General features: G+C 41.2%; 1 protein-coding gene across 1 annotated transcript; it reads right to left on the minus strand.

The window, feature by feature from the left end:
• Window positions 1-523: 523 nt before the first annotated feature.
• pax3a (paired box 3a) lies at window positions 524-25,407 on the minus strand. Its single transcript, XM_088310420.1, has 9 exons — window positions 25,077-25,407; window positions 24,629-24,864; window positions 23,463-23,592; window positions 23,234-23,377; window positions 10,677-10,876; window positions 9,169-9,334; window positions 8,418-8,641; window positions 4,842-5,105; window positions 524-1,707 (listed from the first exon to the last, which is right to left on the minus strand). Exons 1-9 carry the CDS (start codon window positions 25,159-25,161, stop codon window positions 1,690-1,692), a joined length of 1,467 nt encoding a protein of 488 aa, XP_088166546.1. The 5' UTR covers window positions 25,162-25,407; the 3' UTR covers window positions 524-1,689.
• Window positions 25,408-25,950: the final 543 nt, after the last annotated feature.

Below are 25,950 nucleotides of genomic sequence, written 5' to 3' on the forward strand. Positions count from 1 at the left end.
TGTCATTCAGGGTATGGTGATCCTTAAATGATGAACCAAAGCAACCAGAGTTGCATCATTTGTTGTGTTTTTTTTTCCTTGTTTTCCCCCCAAAATGTATTTGACATACGTCTCATTATAAGCTCTATGCAACGGATATTTGAACACAAATGAAGGAACAAAATGTGTATACCATCAAAATGACATATTTTCTTTATCCTCTGTGAAGAACGACTAATATTGCTGTTCACCTACTTACTGAGAGAAGTGGTGACTGTAATTCATGACTGCATCATACTGCCCCCGGTGGCCAAGATGGACACACGCAGCATTACAGTGAACTGAATTTAAGCAAGAAATCATGAAACCGGCATATTACTCTATTTTTAAGTGAAGAGTCCGATTTTCCTTAAAACACATTACAATATTTTTTGTTGGGTTTTTGTGGGATCGATTAATGGCATTTCCATTCAATTCAATGGGGAAACGTGACCGTTTTCTTTTTTTTTACATTGTTTATTATAAATAGTAAATAGTGCTGTATTGTACACAAAAAAGTCTTCAAACCAAATCATATTTAAGACAAACGAGAATGATACAAAAACATTTCAGAAAAAAAAAAACAGGAATAATAAACATTGTTTTAAGACTTACGTAAGCACTTGCGAGTATGTAATTACACAAGACAGAGTAAAACTAAATAAATAAGGAATGGAAGAGAAATCCTGATGGAAATTAATTCAATACATGCAAAAGAAAAGTCAAACGAGTTCACCTGTAGAGAATGTTTTCTTATATTTTTGGCTTCAATTTTTCAATCAATCTGCACAAGTTCCCCTGAATGGTCATGCACACAACCAAAAATGAATGACGGTACAAGAAAAAAATCCCCCCAAAAAATAATCGGAGCATTTTTTATAGGACACTATCGTGTACATGTGGTCTGCGCTCGTTTATGAGGTATGACGGTATTGCACTTTCTTTGGGTAGTCTACTCGTCTCGTTTCACACGCGACCTGTGGTTCTTCCCCGCACGGTCGTGTTTAAATCGTCCTCAACGAGAAACCACATCAGGGTAGATTTATGTCTTTTCCATCGTTGCCGACCTTCAGAAGAACATCTGGCCATTTTCCGAGGAAAAAAAAAAATCCATTCAACCTCGGTCAACTTGGTCCCGGAGAACAAAAAAAACAAAAAACAGTTGGTTTAAAAAAAAAAAATTAATCAAAGGTGTTTAGATAAGACGATGATTCTGTTGATTGCACCCATTGTGTTATTTTCGTACCCCTTACAAAACTTTTGACAATGCACTGCTTGGTGGAAATGGGGCTAGTCCGCCTCACGTTGCGAAAATCAAGTACAGAATCTTGAATGTATTAAGAACCCCCCAAACGCCCCCTTCTCAATCCTGCTTTTCCTTATCCGCTCCAAGCACGAACAAGCGGGCTCGGCGGTTGACGAGACGCACGAGGTAACTGGAGAGGCTGCACCGTTGGTCCTAATTATTCCCGTCCAGCCCGCCATCAGTACGTCCTGCATCACAGCGATGAAGCCTCCTTCACCAGCACCACTTGCCATCTCTTTCTCAGTCCTCTGGTCAGCCTTGGGGTGGTTGGCAAAAGCAGCGGATGGGGGTCTCAGTGGGGGTAGCATTGGAATGGGTCAAGACTGGCGGTGCAGGAAAGACTCCAGGTTGAGTAGAAGGCGGCTTTAAATAATAAAAGGGACCTGAAGATGAGAAGGGAAGACAAAATGAGGGTTCAAAAAAAATCCGGGTGGTTGGATGGATGAATGATGTTTTGTAACAGTGGTGTCATGTGAATGTTTGTGCGGCATGATTATATATATATATATATATATATATATATATATATATATATAATGATTTATTATTATTTTTTTTAATCTTTTATATTTTTTTATATTTTATTTTCATTTTATTTTTTTTTAACTAAATAATCACACCAAAAATTGTTGTTTGTAAAACTATGACTGTCAGTGCTGACTGTTAGTAAATGTTTGTTAGCATTAAGCTAGGCTGTTGTTGTTTTAAATACACAACAACTAATGATCTTTCTTATAGTCTTAGATTGACAATTTTAAGTTTAGTTCGACAGTGAACCTGAAGCCGCATTCCTGAAATTTTGTTCACAACGCCAAACTGTTGCTTGGTGTGGCGCTTTCACAGAAATATCCCCAAAAATATGAAAAATATAATCTTTATAATTGACAGTAAAAGCATTTTTTTACTTTTTAATCTCATACTTAAGTGCATTTCGCAGTCAAAACTTTTACTAAAGAAACTTTTTTTTTTTTCCACAATTAAACTTCTCCATAAGCATAGAGCATATTCCCGCCCCGCCACCTCCATTCTTCGAGGTGTGATGCTGAGCAAAAAAAAAAAAAAAAGTGTTTAAGAGCAGGTGAGAATGGAAAGTGTCATCCCCGGTTGAACAATAAACCTCCAACAAAAACAGGTGAAGAGCTTTGGGGATCTCTTGAGCCTCCCTTTGAACCCAACATGGTCGGTAGAATGAAGCCCCCGCCTGGATCGCTCTAGTTCTGCTCCGTTGATCAATAACTAAATCTGACCTCCTGTTGGACACATGGTTTCAATACCGGCCTGCCAAGGGTCATAATCGCCCCCTGTTAAAGAGCCCCTTCCCTAACACACACACACACACACATACGCGCACACACACACATGCCCCAAAACCTACATGCGGTTCTCTCCCAGGACGGGCGAAATTAATGAGATCAAGATGTAGCCACTGATGGGCCAGTCAACATGTGCTAGTGTACCCCACGAGGAGCCACCCGCTCCCCTACCTCCTGTCAAACACACTTTTAGGTAAGTGGCTCCTTTCTTTGAGTCAAGCCAACACGGGGGTCATTACATGGATAGGTGAGCCGCACTCGGGTCCGATGGGCCAGCTCATCATCACGGGGGTCATGAAAGGACAGCGAGGGAGCCCCCACGGCCCCCGGATTGCCTCAGCGTCATCAAGCGACGTGGCTCGTTTGATGAGTGTAATGTAAACGGGAGGTAAGCAGGCCAACAATGTACGTACATGTAATCTCAGCACAGGCCCAGCCCATTCGAGACGGGCACTCATCAAAAGGGCCGGTGCAATTAGCATTGTTTATGTAAGTCCGAAATCCTAGACCCAATTGCTCAATCGAGGCGGAGATAAATGAATAGACGAGCATACTTACGATTAAAAAGAGAATGCATCATATTTGTAGAAAAAGAATGTTGTCCGTTTTAATTGCAGGGCCGACAAGTGTAAAATTTGTGTAAATATATAAAAAAAATCATTTTATAGTGGGTGAGAACAACTTATACATTTTCTCATGGTGTTGGCATTTTGTGAAAAAGTCAGCGGCTGACTTACCAAAGTGACAAGCAAGATTTATTTGGGCAGATATATTTAGTCGAAACTAAAAATCTATATATTGTTTTAAAAAAAAAAACAAAGCATGGGTAGACATCAGCACGCAGGCTAACAATTAGCATCATGGGCATCTATTCTTTATCCTCTGCGAAGAATGGTAATTATTTCTTGCATTGTCATACTAAGAAGCTGAGCATGGACCTGAACCTAAAGTACATCTGTCTGTCTGATACTGCCCAAAAGCAACCAAGGGACACACACCAGAACTGAAGGACAAAAGTGTGATAAAACTGCTGGATTATTTCTAATACATACTCCAGGAAATGTCTTTGCATGTGGGAAAGAAAAGCCAAAGTCTCTGAGACGCTTTGCAGCGGTTTATCAAATGCCGTGAGGACAGTAAAACAAATCAACGCACACATAGGAGCTGCTGTCGGCCACAGCTCACACCCTGACACTCACATCAACGCCACGTGACAAGACACTAGGTGCATTTTCAATCAAGTTGGCAAGGTTTTGGTTTTGGCTCGGTGGAGGATTAAGGCGGAGGACCCAAATGCAGCGAAGCGAGGCAGGGAGTGGTTCAATCGGGTATTTAATTTAAACAAAAAAGCCAAACAAGGTTCTCAGATAAACAAAAAACATCAAACTGTAAAAAAAAAAAAAAACAATGGTGGAAATTCACAAACAAATACTAAGAAACAAGAGACTCAGCACAACAAGCGACACGGACAATGACCCGACAGGAAGAGAAATGAAATAGGGAACTAAATACAAACAAATTGACGAGACAACAAGGAACACCTGGACAAGCCACAACGGGTTGGAGGGAGCTGATTGGTTAACATTTGGGAACAGGACGACAATCGCAGGTGGACGCAATCGGTTTTAAAAAGAGGAAACACGAGGAAAAAACATGAAACGACATACTAAACCAAAAATCAACAAACACAGATTATGCATTGTGAAAAAAGAAAACAAAAAAACTCAACTTCCAAAAATATTCATGAAAAAATGATGGTAAAAATTTAATATGCATTTTGTATGAACCCCGCCCCAAAAAACGATAAAAAAACAATATTTAAAAATATTGAAATAATGAAAAAAAATCAAATATGGGAATGCAGAATAGTCGAGAGTGCATTTTATCCTAAAAAATATGGATCTTAAATTTGCAAAAAGCAGCTTTCCTGTGAAAAACATGGATGTCAGTTTGGTCATTTTTCTAAATTTTCATGTTAATTGGTTGAAATAAAAATAAATGAAAAAATTGTTTTACACTGGACTCCTTACGCCACAGAATCTTCAGTAAAGGTTTTTAGTAGTTTTATTTATACAAAGTTATTCTCCATAAAATATACCTTTTGTTAATATTCATGAATTCCTGTGACATTGATTGGATTTATATGACTTCCTTTGTGAAATATTGCACGCTTTAGAAAATAGATGCATGGATTTCAGGCCTACCTTGCTCTGACTGTATTGTCCATATTGGTACGATGGATGGTGGTCGACGGCGTAGGCTGGCGAGGTGTAGGAGGGCGGGCAGTAAGATTGAGTGCTCGGCAAGGTGGGCATGCCGGTCAGACCCGGTAAAGCCTCCAGTCGTTGGGATCCGTGACAGCTGGCTGCCATGCCGGCGTTAGGCTCCAAGCCTCCGGTCAGAGGGGAGATAGCGAAGTCACTCTGGGGCTGATGAGGCACTCCGCCGGGGTTCAAGAGGCCCATCACCTGTGGGGGGAGACAGAGGGAAGCCAGGGTGTGTGGGGGGGGGATTAGAAGACAGAAAAAAAGGCATTCAATCAACTCTACTCAGGTGGGCTCGGAGAAGCGGAGGCACAGTCATTGTTCATTGTCAGACCACACTGGCTAACCTCATACATGTGGTTTCTTTTTATTCTGCTTCACTGACACGGGAACAAGGAGAGTTGATGACTTTTGGGAGGTTTTCATTAGATCTTCACTGTCAGACTTGCGGACCGAGCAAGCAACACAGATAGCAAGATAGCGAGAGACAGAGAGTGATAATTCATTCTAAAGAATAATAAAATAAGCACAACTCCATATATAAATCAGAAATCAGAAATTGTTCAGTTGTTCGAGCCTAATCTAGTCAAATATTTGCATTCAATAATTTGGAGAAAAAAAATGAAATTCCAAGCAACTTTGAAGTGTCCTAAATTTATGTTTATGCCTGCGCTCAGACTGGTGTGTCTGTTCTAAGACACGGCCTTCTTCAAAATCTCTTGATGCCCTAAAATCACCGTGTCCTTGTGAGGCCTAGAGGCCAAAAGGGTACGTGGGAACGAGGGGTAGGCCTGTGTGTGTGTGTGTGTGTGCGGGGGTGCGCGCGTGTGTGTGTGAGGGTGAGACGTCGCCAATATGTCGAACCGGCGCTGCAACTTGTGCGCATATTTTCTTTGTCGTTTTTTTGCTCTGATGTCAAGGGTGTAGCGCCGGTGGTGATACATCACGAGCAGCTGCGCGCAGGTTTGCGTGAGAATCAAAGTCATGAAATTGTCTTTTAAAAAAGGGGGGCGGGGGAGGGGTGACATCGAACAAGGCTTACAGAGAAAGAGTTACAGTTTGTGTAATGAAAAGAAGAGGTGAGGGGTTGAAATGGAAATAATGAATGACAAAGACATAAGGTTGTTTGATGTAGAAAATGAGGCTTCCCAAACTGGAGGCCAGCTGGCACGTGTGCGCTCATCATGACTGATGACTGATGTATGTGATGTACCGCTAGGCTGTCAATCATCAGACATCACATATTGTCAACTCGTGTTGACCTCGACATTAACACACAATCAGATTTGATCACAATACTTTATCAACGGTAAGAGAAAGAAACATCGGGCTCATCATTCATACAATACTTCTTTTGTTGGATAGTTAGTTAGATAGATAACTCAACAGCTAGCTAGGGAATAAACAAGCTAGCTAGTTAGATTTCTAGCTAACTAACTAATGAGATAATTTTATAGATATATATATATACATATATATATATATATATATATATATATATATATATATGTATATATATATATATATAAAGTAAAGTCTACAGAAAGAGAACTAAACAGCTAACCAGGAAGTTAACAAGCTAGCTGGCTAAATTTTCAACTATCTATCTATCTATCTAGCTTGCTAGCTAGCTAGATAGCTAGCGAGCTATCTATCATCTATCTATCTATCTATCTAGCTAGCTAGCTAGCTAGCTACCTAGCTATCTAATTGCCAGTTAAACTGCATAATAAAATAAATAAATACATAAATAAATATAATTCTAGAGTAGGATAGAGTGAAACTGATTTATTCTGTGAAAATAGAAATGAAAAGAGAATATTTTGCCACCCAAAAATTAATAAAACTAATCGCTATAACTTAATTATATATCGCATGAAAAAATTATGCATTGCTAGATTGCACAATTTTTATTCTCAAGTATAGTCGTGTAGGGTTAGGAAATAATACGCGTCGGTGATCCGACATTTCTCCGGCAGCAGTTGGTGATGGCATGTCTGTTTTGCGGTTGTTCCGGGGATTAGGTCTCAGTGGGGTGCAAATCCCAGGCGCTCGCTTCCTTGGTGAGAACGGATTGCTTCGGTATGCACCAGATCAGCAGAGGGCTGTCAGAGACCTTGCACCTAAAGAGGAGGCCGCGACTGCTCCGATCACAGCTCTCTAATTTCTCCGACAACTATCTCGCTCATCTAAAGACAACCTTATCCATATCAGCCACTAGGTCCTGATATGACCATATCTGGAGTTAACCGAACATCTGAATCTACAACAAATGCGGCTCACTCACAAAGTTGCTGTTCAGATAAGGAAATAAGGGAGAACCCATAAGGAGGGTTTCAACAAACGACGACGTTGCTAACGCTCCCCTTCACAAAAACTAAGCCTTAAAAAAACATGACTGCAAACTTCTTAAAGTCTTCATTAACTCTCAATGTCATTGAACGTAATCACTTCTGCTCTCTTATTTAGCCCAAATCAGAAAATTAATTGTTTCCTAATCTGAAAGGTGGCGTGTTCAGCATTGCAATATGCATTCAAACAGCTGCAATGAATACACAAATTAAAAGAAATGAGCCAACAAAGTGAATCATTTGCATAAATTACGCACCGCGTTATAAGAGGGTAGATTACTTCATTCCCTTCAATTAAGACACGAGGCAAATGTGTGATTGCAATTCCAGACTGACATTCCTGCCACACCGTATCCATGGAAGACCTTGTGTGCGGCGCTGCCTGCTAAAGGTTAATGCTGAAACCAGCCAGTAGGCCACACAACCTTTGGCCTTTTTTTATGAGCATGCCAGTCGCTTTTTGACCCCGTGAGTATACTTATTGACAGGACAGGACAGTCTGCAAGCTTTAAGGTGCAATCCACTCAAAATATTGATGCAAACCAACAATGTGCGGCATAAAGGTTTATCACACCTTATCATATTTGAATATCACAAATGTTTTAAGCAAAAAAAACGATTTATCGGCAACACCTGCTTCTTCATTTCAAAGCCGTCGGTTTGATTGTGAGCCACGTATCACTTCCTCACAGTGCAAGGCCATATTAAAGATAACCCTTCATGTTGGGATACAAACTCACACCTTCAGGTTCGTAACAAACCTGCCCGAGGCACTTTGGGTTTATCTGCGCCTGACAGGACGCTGAGATTCTCTCTCATGGGAATTAGTACCCACCATGCATTGCATTTGAGCCCGAGCAGCCTTTGTGGGGGCTAAAAGCTCGTTTTCCGCCTGTTAGAGCATCTTCTGGCCCGGTAGGAAGCCACTGATGGAGCCTGATGACTGTGTAATCGCTCATAATTGTCTTTTCAGTTTTGATTTGTGTCATCACGCCAGAGTCACACTCAAACACATTATACCGCCGTCCTCTCAAGACTGACATTTGCCGCATTGCAAATTCATCAACCCATCTGGGTGAACACAAATGAAAAGCAACCTTTTTTCAACACAAACAAGGATCTCATCAATGTCAAGGCAAAATCACGTCAAACTGCGCGGACCGACCTGAGGTGAGAGGCTGTTGCCGATGGCGGCAGGGTTGACGGTGTTGCCGTGTCCGGTCGGGGCCACGAAGCTGTCCGAGTATCCTGAGAAGCCGTGACGTCCGGAGGAAAGGCAGTACGCCGAACCTCCTTCCTGAGCGCTGGATGACGAGCTAAGCCCGCTCTGGTGCACAGATGTTGGCGGCAGGGGCTGCGGTCGGTGGACCGTGCTGGGCTGTTCAGTTGCTGTTCGCAATAAAAAAAGATTTTTTTTTTTTTTTAAAGTTCAAGAAGTGGAGATTATGAAAAGTGTGTAGGTGAGGCGCATATAATTGATGAGTGATACAATTTTAAAAAAGAGCTGACAAAGCAGTTAAACAACTGCTTTTAGTGAACATTTTTCTGCACTGAAGCATTACAGCAATGCATTTGAACAAAATGGGCTTACTCAAATGTATCCAGCCTATTTCCATTTATTGTTATCTAAATGGTCAGTCAAAAAAAAAAAACATTTAGCCGTTCAATCTTGAGGCGACATCATGCTGCTCAGCTTGCGCAGAGTGTTGAAGCGGCGGCATGTTACAACATTTTTTAGACCAACATTCAATAGATTTTTTCCAAGCTATTTTCAACATTTGGCTACAGACCAACATTGTTGATTTGTAAAAACATGTGACATTTGGTGACGATGTGACAAATATAACCCAATATACGCTCACACACATCACAACACTACCACATCTAATAAAGTGAATTTCTCCATCGAGGCTCACCTTGAGCGATTGAAGTTGCGGGATAGGGACTCTCAGGCAGCTGATAGGGCTGCAGGCCCGACATGGCTGATGGAGGGAAACCGCCCGGGATGAGGTGATTGAACGCCATGAGCTGATTGGCTCCCGCTTGCTTCCTCCACCGGGCTCTTCTGTTGCTGAACCACACCTGAGAGTAGAGAGAAAAAAACTGTGGTCAGTGGTGATTGCCAACCAGGGTGCCGTGTGACACACAACAATTCAAGATAATTGAATTAAATGTGAAAAGAAATTGGGAAAAATAAGGGGGGAAAAAAATCTGCAAATATTCAAATGTGCAAGTGTAATTTCAGCAGTCACCACTAGATGGCAGATATTTCTTAGTTGCGACTACACTGGGTCTTATACTGCCCTATATCAAAAAGTTAGTAGGTTCAAAAATTGTTTTGCAGTTGATGCAGTGATATGCACGAAAAAATTACCACTTCAATAATATTACAATTTTGCGTGAGTTGATTTTTGTGGAAAAAAACTTAATGTTGATTTTGTGTTCAGTGGTAATTACTTTTACAAGAAAGCCCTTTGAACTAAAAAAAACCCACAGTATATAGTTCTTTTGTTATTTATTAATGTATGATCAAAAATGAAATATAATAAGCGCACGTATTTTCCACAAATGCAAAAATTCAAAATAGCATTTTTGTTATACAGTTAGGAAGTCCGTGCTCCGAAGTGGCCCCACCAGTAACACTGCTGAAAAATTGTGACCCCCTTCCAGCATTTCAGAGAGCAATCATTGGAATAAGTCATGGCTTCCTGCAAGTATATCACCTTTTTGTTCAATTCAGAAGGCCCAGAATTGACAATTCACAATTGAAGTCGGTTTGTGAGTAAATAGAGACGAGCTCATCATTATTTCAGTATAGATAATTTTTCTGACATTTCTGTTTGGTGTTGTGCCACGAGGGCTTTCTAAATGGGTGCATTGACTCGATAATGGTTGGGAAACCCTGCCTTATCTGCTGACCTCACTAAAGAAAAGTTGACTTTTTCCAACGCTTCGTGTAAAAAAAAAAAAAAGCTTCTCTTTGTCATTACAGGGAGCTGAAGTGATATAGATCTTAACATGTGAAGCGTGCAGTGAAACCACAGACATCTTTGTGTACTGCGGCGAGTCACCGGGTTCAAATAAAGCCAGAGGGCTGTTCCAGCTGTTAAAGCCAATATCAGCACACCATTTGAATTAGCCGTGATGTATTTTGGGGATCTTTACATCAGCGCTAACAAAAATAGGAAGCTGTCCTCACATACAGTGGGCGCAGTGTGTCAGTCTACAAGTCTGAGGACACCCCCCCCCCCGCCTCCCGGTTCGAGCGGGGTCGAGGGTTTGAGGATTTAACACATGTCTTGCGGCTGCATGGAATGCGTGGCAACATCCCAAGGCCATTTAACACCCGCATGATCCATAACAGAGCCACTCATCACCCGACAGTCAAGATTGGATTTTTAGGGGGAGATGCGAGAGCGCGAACCTGAACACGAGCCTCGGTGAGTTTAGCCCTCTGCGCTAGTTCCTCCCGCGTGTAGATGTCGGGATAGTGCGTGCGCTCGAAGGCCCTCTCCAGCTCCTCCAGCTGCTCCGCCGTGAAGGTGGTCCGACTGCGCCGCTGCTTCCTCTTGAGCGGCAGGCCCGGCTCGGAGTCCACGTCGGAGCCCTCGTCCGAGTGGCTGGCTGCAAAACAAATAAAGTGTTACTTGAGGAGTCCCACGGAGGCGCACTAAGCCGTGATATAAAAGCCAAATCCGAGACAAAAGGTTTCAGTGAATGCAGCGCATGGAGCCACTTTAAATTGTCTTCTCCTGCTTCTTTTAAACTCCTCGGTGGTTCCTGATGGGATCAAAAGCCGGAGATTGCTTGAACACGGATTAAAGAGGACTAGATCTCATCGGGGCTTCCATTCCCCGGGACTCTGTGTCTCTCCCGGTCTGAGCCATGCTGTGCGCGATCCCGATAGGGTACCAGAGTTAAGGGTCCTCGGCCCTTTGCAGGTGCTTCTTAATCTGTTTGTTCAGTTGAAGGCCGGAGAGGGCGAGTGGGCGACTGAGGGATGGCTTTTGGGGTCTAATTCAGCAGAAGACTTGAATCAATGAAGGCTTTCGAGTAGAGGACGAGGACTATTGCATTGTTTGGGGGGGGGGGGGGGGTTACCCCGTCTATTAAATAATGATTAGGCTTCGCAAACTAGCGTGACAGCCCGCTATTGTCCCCAATTACGCGTATGAAGTCTCCCTTCTCTTTCTCAGTCACAAACATGCATCTGCTACGTCTCCGCCTTTGCAGGCTTTCGCTCAAAGAACACTGTCTGGCACAATGTGTCCGACACAGATGGACTTCAGAGAGAAAAAATCCACTCCCAAATCCACTCCAGAGGGACCTCTCAAGCTCATGAGGAGGGTTCACTGCACCTTTTTGACATTGCAAAACAAGAAGCGAGAAGGTTACCCCAAGCGCCGGCACAGAGGTTCGTCTGTTTCCCGCCCAGACGCACTCCTCACTTTCGTCCTGCCCTCCAGATTTAAAGATTTAATTAAAAAGTGCCAAGTCAGACAGAGACGAAAGAGAGGGGGGTTGCAGGGATCTCCCTTTGCCTCTGGAGCCAAGCAGGAAATGTTTCCACCGGTTGCCAGTGTGCGTCTGACCAGGCATTACGCACGGATTTGGGCCCTGGGAAGTCTGCGGTGCTCCGAATTGCCTGCGCAGATTCTGAGGCTGGGAATTTTCATTATAGTCTTTTTTTTTAACTTGGAGTTTTGTTTTTTTACATTTCTTTCTATTTATTTATTTTTTTAAGATTTTGCTTTAGTTTTTATTAGTTTTTGTGTTAGTTTTAGATTTTCTTATGTGGTTTATTCCTGCAAGATTAAAAAAAAAAGATCACAGGAAATATTGTGTATTAATAATTAAAACATTATTTTGAAAAAAAACCACGCACAGATCAAATACTGGTATTGCATAACAGTGCACAGACTTTAAAGATTCTAATGTTAAATGCATCACAACTTTGGAGTCTTAAAGCAGGGATGGTCCCGCTTTCCATCCCTTTTGAATTTGGGGTTTGTTGATGCGGTGGGCAGGAAAACATCACTTGATACTCTTCAAACATTAGCGTCGCTTTGGTGTGGATTTGCAACATTCCTTAATCAGCGTCAAACAAAAACGTCCGAAAAGTAAGGATGGCGCAAAATGGATTCCTGGAGGAGGGAAATGGAGCTCATAAAGCTCCCCCATTGGCACAGTAAGTCATGTTAACTGCAGGGTGGGGGTGGCTCTTGCCTCCTTTGCCCCTTTTATTCCCCCCCCCTCTCTTGTTCCTTGTTTTTATTATTAGAAACTAGAGAAAACACTCCGTCACAGACGGGATCCTAATGGCGGATGACAGTGTTGCTTTTGTCATCCTCTACTTTGCGCTCTTTTTTGCACTCTTCCTCTCTCACTCTGTCTTTTTTTTTTTTTTTGTGGAAGTGATGTGGCCAAGCCTTTGTATCTTCGCAGGGAAAAGCCCGTGGCAGGCCTCTATTGGACCGATTACCACGCTCCATCTGTAGGAGCCATCAGGGACGCCCGGGCCCGCATTCAGGGGCCTGTCACCTGCCCAGCAGGGGAGTGAGTGGGAGGAATGGGGGGGGGGGGGCTGTAGTCGGGGAATGAAGGGTGGAAGGGAGGCCTGGGCCACAAAGGGGTCCAAGAAGGGCCACTGGGGGATGCAGAGGGGCACAGCAGGGGAGAACCCCTTCACCCCCTCCCTCGACTGCCTGAGGGGCATTGGCTTTTGTGGGGGGAGGGATGGCGAGGCAAAAGTGTGGGGGTCGACTTGGAGAGGAGGTTGGTGGCACCTGAAGATGCCGGCGAATGGGTACTCGGGCGCCAAGCTCTCCCCGCTGCGTCGCCACCTTCCGAACGAGGCCACTTTGGATCGCACGCGGTCGCGAATTTGTTCCCACACATTCTCCATAACAAGCAGCAGAAGAGGATACTAAACACACAAAGGGAGGCCTCGCCCTCCTTACTTAAACACCCAAATCAAATTTTACGCTGGAGCTAAAGCTCTGGGGAGCTGAAAATACTTCATGGCCGCTCACAGTTTGGCTGTGGCTCCGACAAGAATCTTAATAGAAAGATAGATTATTACTGCGGGGGCGGAAATTGGGGCTACTGCAGAATTAGCCGTAAAACAGACATTTATAAGATGTGGGTTAATCGGCTCATAACAAGCATGCAACAACTGGATTGATAGTGGAGACTTTGGGTCATGTTTTGCATCGGGTGAATTCAACAGGTTAGCACTATTGCAGGTTGTTGGGGCTCGACATAGCCCCGGCAAACGGGTGGATTATGCCACTGAGCCACCCGTGAAGCTTCGACGCTGATTAGGCCGCAGGAGATTATCTCCTGAGGGGTAATTAGGATAATTTGAGGAACATCCAGTTCCTCGAACTGCACCTGCAGCATTGGTACATCTAACAGAGAATAAACAATTTCAAAAATAAACTTGAATGAATGGAATGGAGCATCAGAAAAATTTCTGGCATCAACCTGGCAAAAATTATCCTTACACTAAAACAGTCGTAGAGTAGATTTGCTAAATCTAAAGATGTTTATTTTTTAAGACGGCAAAATTGCTAAAATTTTTTGGGGATAATGTTGCAAATTAGCGGTGGAGGTACTGCACTGAACTCACAGTAACACCAACACTTATTCCAGAGATGGGCAACTAGCGGCCCCGGAGCTGCATATGGCCCGAGACTACACTATGACGCCCCCCCCCCCCTTTTTTTTTTTTTTTTTTTACAAACACCAAAAAATCTTCAAAAACGCAGGTGATTCAATCAAACTATCTGCAAATTTGTAGTGCCCGACTTTAGTTTTATAGCTGGACTCTGCAGGACTTTGAGTTTCTTAACACTACTGCCCCCTCTGGCCACAAAATGAAATTGCACACTCCATTCTTTACGTGCACGTGTCATGGTTTTCCTTCTTTTTTTTTTTTTTTTTTGCCACCCTCGGAGAAACTGTGGGTGTGTGGGGTGTGCTATACGGCGGTCTCTTCTGAACAGATGTAGGATCTATTATGGCGAAATAATAGCTTCTGGTCGCGACTGTGAGACAACGACGAAAACGGGTATGACACATCTGCAGAAAGAGTGCGGGCAATTAAAACTCGTTTCCAGTCTGAAAATTATTTTCGAACGGATAAGAAATTAAAATTAAAATATTTGTGACTCTGCTATTTTTATGTATAAAGTTATTCCGTTGTGCCGTGTTGCTATTCACAACAGTATTCTCACCTTAGTCCACTTTTTATATTACAATTCTCTAGGTTTTTTTTTTTCCAGTAATTTACAAACCTAGAGTTGCACCTTGATTCATTTTATATCTGCACCACACAATGACAATAAATGCTCTCTATTCTATTGCATGGTCAGAGAATTATGAAAGCAAGCTATGAATCAGGGAGAGAAAGGAAAGCGGACAGGGAAATGAAAAGTGATAGTGACGCAAAGGAAAAGGGAAGCGCAGCATATGGGCCACTTTACAGCCTCGTCTTGGTAGGGGCCGGCTTGCCCTTCCTCCAAGAGTTGTTAATAGAGAAGGTAATTGAGCCTGTGACATGTGTTGGCAATGCAAAACAAAGGGCAGAAGAGACAAATGAACTAGTTATTTGCCCAGGGAAGTAGATCTGGCTCTATTCAGAGCGCAGCTCATAGTGCGAGTCGGCACCCTGAATAAAATATTGGCAGGCCCACATAGAGTCGAAGCGAGCAGATGCATGGGAGGAAAAGAATAGTTAACTGACAGCTTATAGGCTCAGTTGGGGTTAACAGTTAGGGAGGGGGGGGGGTAAAAATGAGAGTGAGTGGGCTGCTCACTTGACTTGCTAAAGAGCCCCCATGCAGTAACCTGCAGCTGCCTGCATGGGAAAGCGGGGGGGGGGGGGGGAACGATGGTCATGATGGACATAAAAAGATAGAGTGAATAAGCCCGAAGGCGGTTGACGTGTCACAAAGAGCTAGCTGGCGATGCGACATTGAGAGATGTATCTCTGTCGAATATTGCTGACGAACAAAGGCCGTCAATGGTAGCGCATGGGCTTTATACGCGCCCGGTGTGCGCCGCTTATTATTTAGTTCCACTTGTGGTGCAGTTAGGTGACACTTTCACGGTGGTTCATCCACCCTCGAGGCAGGGACAAAGCAAGCAGCGGAGAAGCCACGCGGGATGCAGCAACAGGCGGCATGTTCTATTCAAACTGGGCACTAACTAGCCTGCTTGTGTTTGCGTGAGACAGACGACCAGAAGTAACCACAACAAAGCCTCCAAAGTAGTGACACGAGATTTGGAGGGGGGGACGGTTACATGATGAACTAGTTTGACAATTTTGGGTACAATGTTGTCAAAACAAACCTTGATCACAGTGATGTGGAAAAAAAAAATGGAATCCTGCTTTGCAGTGTGGCCAAAGTGAAAATCTCGATTAGTGTTTGCACTTTTTGGCGCTGTGAATAGTAAATCCTTGTTGTGGCGGAAGCCAAATGCTAAACTGTATACATCACGCGTTAGTTGCCATGACGACTACTTCTTTTCTTCATCTTCTTCTTCTACTTTTGGTTTCATTACCACCACCTTGACTTGAAGGTGCGATAGAGGGGCTACTGTGAATTAGCATAAATTTTGCCATAATTATAAAACTAAAAACCACCACGTTAATTACCACACACAGAGCAGCAACACACACAAATAGAGCATCCAATAATACTCATGCATATATTCTCTCGCCCTGTGGGAATAATAACCATGACTGGAAATGAGTTGGGCACCTTCTCTGCCTCTTCTTCTTATTCTTAGTTTCATACTGCATCTCATCCGATTGCAACACAACATCAAATGTTTCATTCACTTTGCTTCCCCAGTATTTACCAAAAATATTTGTGCATGTTTTTTACAAAAACGTATGCTGAGAAAAAAAATATAATCTATATATAAATAAATAAAATAAATAGATTTTGTTTAAATATAATCTACCCTTCTTTCTCAGGTTCTCTCAATCATGCTACAGATTTTTATAATTTGAACAAGCTAATGCTAAAGCTAATGCTAATTCAAACATGAAGTTGCAAAGCAAGTGAAACAATGGAGTGGCTGTCAATACTTTTGGCTCACGACTATACAGTACTCAGTGTACTCATTGCAACGTTTAAAGCCAATTTTTGTTGATTTTCAGTCCTCCAAACATCTGAACAAACAAATTGTTTGACCTGATTTTACTTAAAAAACGCCCGATGTAAACGGCCTCCGACAAGAGACAGTTAGCGGCGCGGCCAATAGTCCTCCTTTCCCTAAACATTATTCTAACCTCCTCTATGGGGCCTGATAGTTTTAACAGTCAAGTGACCCTCGGTTAGCCCCTGACCTTTTCACAGCTCTTGCGCACTTTTGCTGCAAAGATCACCTCACTGCTGACCTGCCAAGTCCACTTCACAGAGGCACAAGAAACACATTCCTGCACTTTTCCCTCGCAGTCCCCTTTTAACTACAGTTCGGCTCCTACGTATTTAAACCATAACGATTTTTATGGATTTTACCTTCAAAGACCACCACAAGAGATTTGAAATAAAACAATCAAGTAGACGTTCGGGTTTAGGTCATATAGGAATTGAATGCATTTCTATTTTGTGCACAGTCGCTACATTTTCAGGTGTTCATAAATATTTGTGACTATAACCATTTTTTTGTGATTGAATGATAAAAACTGAAATTCTTCAAAAGCCAAGTCAATGAGCACGTGAGAGTGAGTTGAAACGTGGAAAAGCATCTCAAGTATTTTAATGGATTTAAAGACTGTAACAAGATATGTTAATGGAAATGACAGAATGGACATTTTTGGTTCATGTTGGAATTTAATGAACAATAGAAGACCTTCACTTAGCAACATAATTTAGTATAATGTAATTTAGTACAAATATATTTTCGATTTTCTGATTATTATTTTTTTTAGGTCAATTGAAAATTCACTATGACAGGTGAACATGATATGTTTGACAACATACAAAATATGATGGAAATTAAGAAAATAATCAATTTATTGTGCAACTATCCAGTGTTTCTGTTCTATTGGAAAAAATTGCAGGTATTGTCATAGATGATTTCTTAAAGTGGAAATTTAACCGGAAATGACAAACAAAATGTTTTATGACTAAAAAAAAAAAATAGAAAAGATACAAACAACTGTTTTTTTTAAATAAATCAAATAATTATTAGGAACAATAAAACCACTTTGTATCACTTAACCACTTGTTACACACACCATAGTTAGAAGAGTAGCAGAGTGTGGGCCTCGTCAAAATCAAGTACATCCAATATATATATATATATTTTAAGATTACAACCTCACTTTGCAAGAGTTATCATTGTACTGGTATGTGTTGGACACCTCTAATAACACCACTCATGTATGATGATGCTGCTCATTCCAATGCAACATTTATGCAAAGCCTCCAAAATGAAACCTGAAATTGTACACAGGTGTTATATATTTTTTTTTTCTTCCCAACTCAATGGTGGTGGCGTATAAAGGCAAATTCTAACGGTAGGAAGCTGCAAGCCTCCAGCATCCATGTTTATACTGACATATTCTTGAAACGATTACTTTCGGGACTGAATCAAAAAGGCATAACTCAAAACATGGGCCCAGTGGTGCTGGCATGTCCATAATGTGCAATGTGCTCAATGATAAAAAGGGCAAAAAGGGAGAGAAAAAAAAAGAAGCGAGGCTAAACAAAGTTAAGTGATTGACAACGCTGTCTGGCTTTAGTCAATTAACTATCCCATTGTGCTCCTCTTTGCACAGTCTCCTCGCCCCCCCGACCCCCTTTTTTTTTCTCTTCCCACTCCTTTATCCTCCCCATCACAGAGTTTTGCTTGGCTAATACTTCCAAGGAAATAGAGAGCTCCTTTTTTACTGGGGCTCCTCTCCTTGACCTTCCATTGCTCATGGCTTCTCTTTCAGCCACTTCACGGTGTCTCTGGGGTTAGTGGGGAGAATGCGGAGGAGAGTACATCAGTGCTTAGGGGGCCGGCACAGGGCAAGACCCTGGCCCATTACTTCAAAGTTGGCTTGAATTCATTAATTGTCCTTTGAATTAATATTGGGAGGATCACAATGCTGGTGCCAACAGAGAAAGAGGCTTTAATGAAGCATAGAGTCGCATTCAGTTGCAGATCAGCTCGAGTGGATTTGCTTTCTCTTTTTGGGTTGGGGGGGGGGGGGGGGCAATGGAGAGTCTTGAGAATCATTCCAATGAAAGTGTTAAGCGTGTTTAGATAAGAGAAGAGGGACAGTGGGAAGGCATTCCAGCACTCTGTGTACACAGTCGTGTGCAAAAGTCAGAGTTGTTTTTGTTGGGGTATATAGGAACGAATCACTTCCTGTGTATCAGAATATTGTTTCAAAATAAAATACACGTGCAATGCTAATACACGGTAGTTGAACCCAAAAGGATTTATACCCTGGCCATATATGGAGTTAGCCATCATTTTTTTGCAATACAGTGCCAAAATGAGCTAGCAAGTGTTAGCAATATTGCACAAAAATATCAGTTTATTATTATTTTTTTTTTACGTTTGTAAAATGACTCATATTATATCAAGTACTCATAAACGAGACAGGTTTTACTCCTAAAAAGTATATTGTACATCATAAGCCACAGTAACATTAATTCCAATTTTGAAGCGGAACATTAACAATCGGCTTTAAATGTTGGCAAATTTAAATAAATAAAATTAACTGTGGATAAGTTTAATTAAAATAAAAGGATTTAAATGAATATTTAAAAAAAAAAGTTCTTAGAGAGTAAATGCAAATATATTGAACATAAAGGTTAAATACAACGGGACTGTACTGAGGCAGTGGAGTCCATGTACCCATCATGCTTTGAGAATCATTGATCTAGCGGCATGGGGCCGGGGTGTCAAACTCACTTTTGTCATGGGGAACATCATTGTTATGGTTTGGTATGACCCTAAATAAATGTATGATTGCCTCATTTTATATATTTTGTACAGAAAAAAAATGAGGAATAACGATTTTTGAAATCACAGATCCGTAAAAACTGTTTGTTCACATATTATTACATTTATTTTAAAAGGGAGGTTGGTAAAAAAAAAAAATACATGCATTTTGTCAATGTTTTTAAAAGTTATTAGGATTTGCAATTTTGGTATTTTAGAAAGAATCATAAAGTGGATGAACATGATTTGCTTTCGTGGGCCACATACAATGAGGTGGTGGGCCAGATCTGGCCCCCGGGCCTTGAGTTTGACACCTGTGATCTAGGCCATTCTAATCAACTGCAAATATGGAATGTTGGATATGACTGGACTGGGCGATATAAAACTATAATTTATATATTGGTTGTAGAAATTTCTGGCAAAATGGTTTTCTAAAATAAAATTTAAAAAAAAATAGAAAAAAAAAAAAATATATATATATATATATCTTACATGTTTAATTTTTTGGGGTCGCTTCCTTTTATTATTTCCAGCCATAAGATTCCGAGCCCACCAAATAAAAAGTGTTTTCAATCAAATTTGGCCAGGATGTGACAAATTTGGGGCCTAACCATACAGTATTTGGATCACATACAGCAAGAACCTATCCTCAAACATCAAATTGCTAGAACTCGCCTCTAAATGGAATTTGTCCCACGCATTTAGCATTTCACTATGTCAACACGAAAGCTGCTGTGAAAAATGACACAAAAACAACAAAGCTAAGCTAGAGGCCTAAGACTTTTTGCACAGTCCCCGCAAACTATTTTCAGGTTGGCCCACTTGACGAAACTGCCATTATAAGCCCTAAAAACACAAAGAGTGAGGCCCACATCGAAATGTCTCCATCCTTGCCCTGAGAGGAAAAACGGAACTGTAGCCGTTAGAGCAGACATTCCACGGGCAGCATTGAGGCCTACTGTCTCGCTAAACATCCCATATTAAAACACATTCACCGTGGAAACGCCATCACCCCTTAACAAGGTTGCGGCCCTGCTAGAAAAACGTTGGTGTTTATATTCTCGGATGTTGGAAAGCTTTTGAATTGGATTACGGTTTCGCTTCGCTTGCTCCAAGTTTACCTCACGCCGGAATGGCGGCGAGTCGGCGTATTTACACAAACAGAGTCCCGCTCGGCGGTGCAATCTTTCATGTTTTTGTCAAAGCTTGATTCCTCCTGGCCCTCGGGGTTGCTCGCCTGCCCCGCCGCACAATTGAGGCCGCAGAATGGCGGCAGATTGCTGGAATGCACCTCAATGAGCGCAATTATTACATGTTGACTGCGTTCACCATGACACATTTGAAAGAAGTGGGCCCTCATTCATCGTGGCACGGCGGGATTCCCTTGAAAAGAAAAAGTTATCCCTTTGACTGTTTGCATTTCTGAGCTTTTCTTTTTCCTGCCTTGCTCTCCCCCGCTGCCATAAATGGATATTTGCAAGAGTGGCGACTCCTCTTTCTTGGCCTGCTTGAATTAGTTCAATGACGCTAAAATGCAAACAGTAGTAAACAGAAGCGAGGATGCGATCACTTACGTGAAAATAAATTCGTGTTCTATATTTGACAGTGAAAAGTGTGAGGTTGTCGTAATGCGCTTGCCACTATAGCACATGAGATAACAGGTAATTATAACTAATAACTTCTCAAGTTCTTATACACAAGAGGAGAAGAGATTTGTACCGGATGCCAAGCAAAGCTAAAAAAATAAAATAAATAAATTAAATTTAAAAAAAATCAGGAAAACCGAAATGGGGGAAACAATTTAAGACCACCAGAATTTAGTGCCACATAATTCTCTGTCTTATCACATTTTCCGCATTTATCTATAAATGTATTCAGAAAAAAAATTCTAAATGGACCTTACAGGATCTGTAATGGATCGCCCCTTTACGAATTCAAAAGCTTTGTGCTCACATGCGATAAATAGGCACCAACAACTCACTTGAGCGCTGCTGTTAAAATTCTGCACACGCTTAACGCCCAAAACAAAAACAACAGCTCTACAGCCCCGCTTTGCTAATGCCATGCAGACCCCAGGCCAAACCGGACCGGCATTTTGGAAGCATCTCCCAAACCTTTTCGTTGTCCTTTTCCCAGACAAATAAATCTAAATGAGTCAGCTTTGATGTGAGCACTTAAGGAAAGGCAACAATGGCGCTGGAGGAGAAAGGGGCAGAGAGCAACAGGCCTCTCTGCGCCGCAACAATGGCCTCTGCAAACACCTACTTAATCAATATTTGGCCAGAAGACACTCTCCTCGAGTCCCCCCCTCCCCGGCCCCCGAAAGCTGCCTTTTCACATTCTAATGAGGAGCCATAAAAGGGAAAAACAACAACTACTTCCACAAAGACACACAAGAAAGATATACTGCTGTTCTGTATATGAATGGGAGGAAAGCTGTTTGTAGTGTGTCACCTATTTGATGTAAATACTTCGTATGAGGAGTCCATCAACAAACTCCAAAAAGTCCAAGATATTTGCATATTAGCATAGATTACCCTCATTTAATTATTTTTTTAAATTTTTTATTTTATTTTATTTTTTTCACCATGCTCCTTTGATTATTTTTTTTAATTATTATTTTTATTATGTTTTATTATTGCACATTATTTAGTATGCCAATTCTTATCTATCTGGCTCATTAGCAAGTTAGCTAGCTATCTCGTTATCAACCGACGTATCTATCTATCTATCTACCATAAAACATTGATAACAAACCACATGTATCATCTGTTTGGCATGCATGATTATATATATTTGATGTATGTTCAAAAAGAACATACTGTATATGTTTACATTTTCTCAACATAAAAAAACACTCACTTTATTCTTATTTGTCATGTTTTATAATATGTTCCATATTTATTTTTTTATGCTTAGCTTTATCATGCACTTTAGATTTTATATCAACAAAACAAATCTGGGAAATAAGGAAATGAGAAGAAATGGTCTGTGTGGTAAATTACGGTGAAAAAAAAAGTGTTTTAGATGAACAACAAATTGTTTTATATGACAATTACACCTGGTTATTATTGACAACATTTTTATACATGCACAGTATACATAAAACGTGCTTTAAATTGCTTTTTTTTAAGTTTTATTTAGTATAAATGGGTGCACATATTAAACTGCTTATTTACAATGTTGCCAAACTCATTTCTAAATAGGAGCTGTTGGATGAAGTTTAGGGACGAGAATTGCCCCCAGATAAAACGTGAATGTGGGCGCCCGAGGCGAGGGGGGGGGTGTGAGGGGGCAAGAGGGGCGGGTGGGGGGGGGGCTCAATCCTCGAAGGAGATGAAAGTGAAGAAGAAAAAAGGGTTGGGATTTTAATCTAGGACCGAGGAGCGTGTTTCCTTGCGCTCGGAGCCGTGACAAAAGCGCAATTTAGATGCGCAAAATTGAGCGCAAATCACCTGTTTTTGGTGTTTACGATGTATCAAAGATTCATCCTTTCCTTTTCTGAACCGCTTATCCTATATATTTTTTTTTTTATTATTTAACAGGACGTCGACGTGTTTACGTGGAGGGGAAATGTGTGTGTGTAAACGTGCGTGATTTGACAAGGACGCCAACAGGGAGTTACAGTCGTCATCAATCATTAACTCCATTGAGTCTCCATTTCCTCGAGCGAAAAGAGAATGCAACAGGTCTTAAATCAACAGGTGTCAATTGGCTCCACTCCATTTCCACAAATCGAATTGTGCTTTTTTTTTTAATAGGCGAATTATTTATCACTTAATTTTCTTTTCAACGAACGTTAATGTTTTTTTATTATTTATTTATTTGGCGTTTAGTTCAAATTATTTTCCTTTAGTCGGCTTCAAACGGAGGTGTGAGTTTCAACGGATTTTAAACAGTTTTGACCACGATGTTATGAGAAATAAATTTGCATTTTCGTTGAATTAAAAAAATAAATAAAACAAAAATAGAGGCTCTGACCATTGTTGCGTAATGTGCCACAGAAATACGAAACGGACTTACATCTATCACCCAGGATGCCATCGATGCTGTGTTTAGTCCTCGGTTCGTTCTCCTCTATCTCCCTCTTCACCACCTCATCGCCATCCTCATCATCGTCGGCCAAACCGCCGAATTTGGACCTCATGACGCGGCTGATGGCACTCACTTTGTTTTTTTGAGGGGAAAAAACATTGAAGGAAATAATCAAAAGTTATCTTCGACTGTGGAGATTTTTTTTTTATTAATTTACCTGAAGGAACGCTGTTTCTGTCACAGATGCCATCTTTCAATAACTTGTCCCTAATTTCCCAGCTGAACATTCCCGGGTTTTCTCTCTTGTACTCTTCAATCTTCTTGTCCAATTCGAGAGAAGCACTTTGCTTTATAAGGAAGGAATAATAAAAATAAACATGATCACTTTTTATATCCAGCACTTCATTAAAAAATGATGTTTGTGCTCACATTTCTGCAAAGGATTACACATGGTGTAGCTCTATGAAGCTTATCGAAAGTATGAGCTACAGTCAATAAATTACTTGTAATAAAAATCTGATCTCTTTTTATATCCAGCACTTTTTTTTCTCGTTGGAGCTCACATTTTTGCGAAATCATGCTTATTTCTATTATCATCCAATAGATTTCTTTATTCCAAAAAAGTAATAATAAAAATATGTTAACTTTTTATATACAGCATTTTTGTTGGAGCCCACATTTCTGCAAAAAAACGAAAGCATTCTTATATCTATAAGCATGCATTATAACACTTTAATAACAAAACAAAAAACAACCATGCCGACTTTTTATACACTTAGTAATGCTATTTGAGCTCAAATTTGTGCAAGCAAAAATGCATGCTTATTTTTAACGTATTATAACAAATCTGCACGAAAGGGAATGATAATAAAATCGATCACTTTTTGCATCCACCATGTTTTTTTTCTGCTTACATCCCTGGAAAAACGCTTCTGCTCATTCCTATAGATATGCAATAATACTCCAAAATTATATATATATTTTTAATCCAATATATATGCTCAGATTTATGACCCCAAAATGTACATTGCTTCTTTAGGATTACGAAATTAAAAGGGAAGGAATAAAAAGATGACTCATTATATGCAGCATTAAAAAATGTGTATTTTTTCCCTGTAAAAAAATGCATGCTTATATTACTGATATAATGCATCCATATCTAAAATATATTTAAAAAGGAGAAACATACTAATATAATACCAAGGAGCATATTTTAATATGCTGTTTGTTCGAATATTTTTGTAATACATATCAACACCCTTTTAAATAAAGTTTTCCGATGACAATTGGAGGTAATGGTCAATGCAAAAAAAGCAACATCGTAAAAGGTCAAATTAATGTCGAAATACAATTTCAATCTATTGAATTCAATTTCCTGCATACCTTGGGTTTACTCCCGCCGATGGCTCCGGGCCGAATGGATCCAGTCTCCTGGTAGCGGCACAAGATCTTGGACACGCAGCCGTGGGAGACCCTCAGCTGGCGGGAGATGACGCAAGGCCGGACACCGTGATGGGCCATCTCCACGATTTTGTGGCGGATGTGGTTGGGCAGAGGCCGGCCGTTGATGAACACGCCGCCGAGCTGGTTGACGCGACCCTGGCCCAGAGGGGTGGACACTGCCGATGGGTCAGTCAAGTGGGGTCATCCCCAAAATAAAAAATGCGGACAAATATTAACATGATGGGAAAGTAGGAAAATAGTGGGAGGCAATTACACGTGTGCTGCCGTTAACTAAAAAAAAGCGTATATGTATTGCACATAAATATCCTATATATAGGCAATTTTTTAATTCTATTTTATTTATTTATTTAAATTTTAATGGACTTACCTTCCAGAGAGTAGCCTCCCCGTGCGTAATTCTGATGTGGACCGGGTCTCATCATTCTCGTTAAGCCTCCTGCCAGTGCTGTCATTCCTCTTGACCGTGTGTCAGGCAAAAAAAAAAAAAAAAACTTGGTCCCAAAAGTATTTGTTCTCTTCTCGTTTTTAATCCCACCCCTCCCAAAAAGAAGTGGAACAACACCGCTTTGCAGGGTATAGCCCGCCTGCCTGCTTGCTTTCCTCGCTCAATAGGTTGCGCGCACCAATAAGAACCGAACTTGGGAAAAGTTCTGTTGGAGGTTTGGAGCAAACTTCATGGAGTTCGGAAAGACGTCCCCGTGAGGATTGGGAGGATGTTTTGGGAGGATGGAGGATAGTCAAACAATTTTATCTGTGGTGGCTGTGTCTCTGATTCGGAGGCGAGCCCGCTGATTGGTTCTGGCTCCGGACGTCCAGAGGCTGCGGGGCATTCTGATTGGACCCCGTGTTAACTCCTCTGGAGGGTGGATTGACCTCACGAGGGTCATCTGGCTGCGATGTCACAAGTTTATGCAGGTTGCAACTTTTTTTCACAGCTTTTTTTTAAGAGCAAGGATATTAACGATTTTACCAGATTGCTGTCTTGTAGGATCAGAACACAACCACACATTGTCAGGTGATTACCTTAATTTCCCACGTGGGATTCAGACTACTTGCAAACAATGGATGATCTAAATTAGTGTTAGCCGAACTTTTTTTTTTACACCAAGTACTCCCTAAAAATATAGCTAAAACTCTTTAAGTAAATACATTAGCGTAGGTCACGTTCATTAAGTCGAAGTTGATCAAAAACAAGGTTTTCCTCGTAAATGTCATTGTAGGCCACACAAAAAATGTACACA

The sequence above is a fragment of the Idiotropiscis lumnitzeri genome, chromosome 12 (assembly GCF_059441095.1).
Source record: "Idiotropiscis lumnitzeri isolate Australia: NSW breed Sydney's pygmy pipehorse chromosome 12, RoL_Ilum_1.0, whole genome shotgun sequence".
NCBI lineage: Eukaryota > Metazoa > Chordata > Actinopteri > Syngnathiformes > Syngnathidae > Idiotropiscis > Idiotropiscis lumnitzeri.

Coding starts and splice junctions, on each gene's coding strand:
- pax3a (XM_088310420.1), bottom strand. CDS start 25,161: ATGACAGCACTGGCAGGAGGCTTAACGAGAATGATGAGACCCGGTCCA. Junction 9,335..10,676: donor TCACCGAGGCTCGTGTTCAG/GTTCGCGCTCTC, acceptor CTCTACTCTCAG/GTGTGGTTCAGCAACAGAAG. Junction 8,642..9,168: donor CGCAACTTCAATCGCTCAAG/GTGAGCCTCGAT, acceptor TATTGCGAACAG/CAACTGAACAGCCCAGCACG.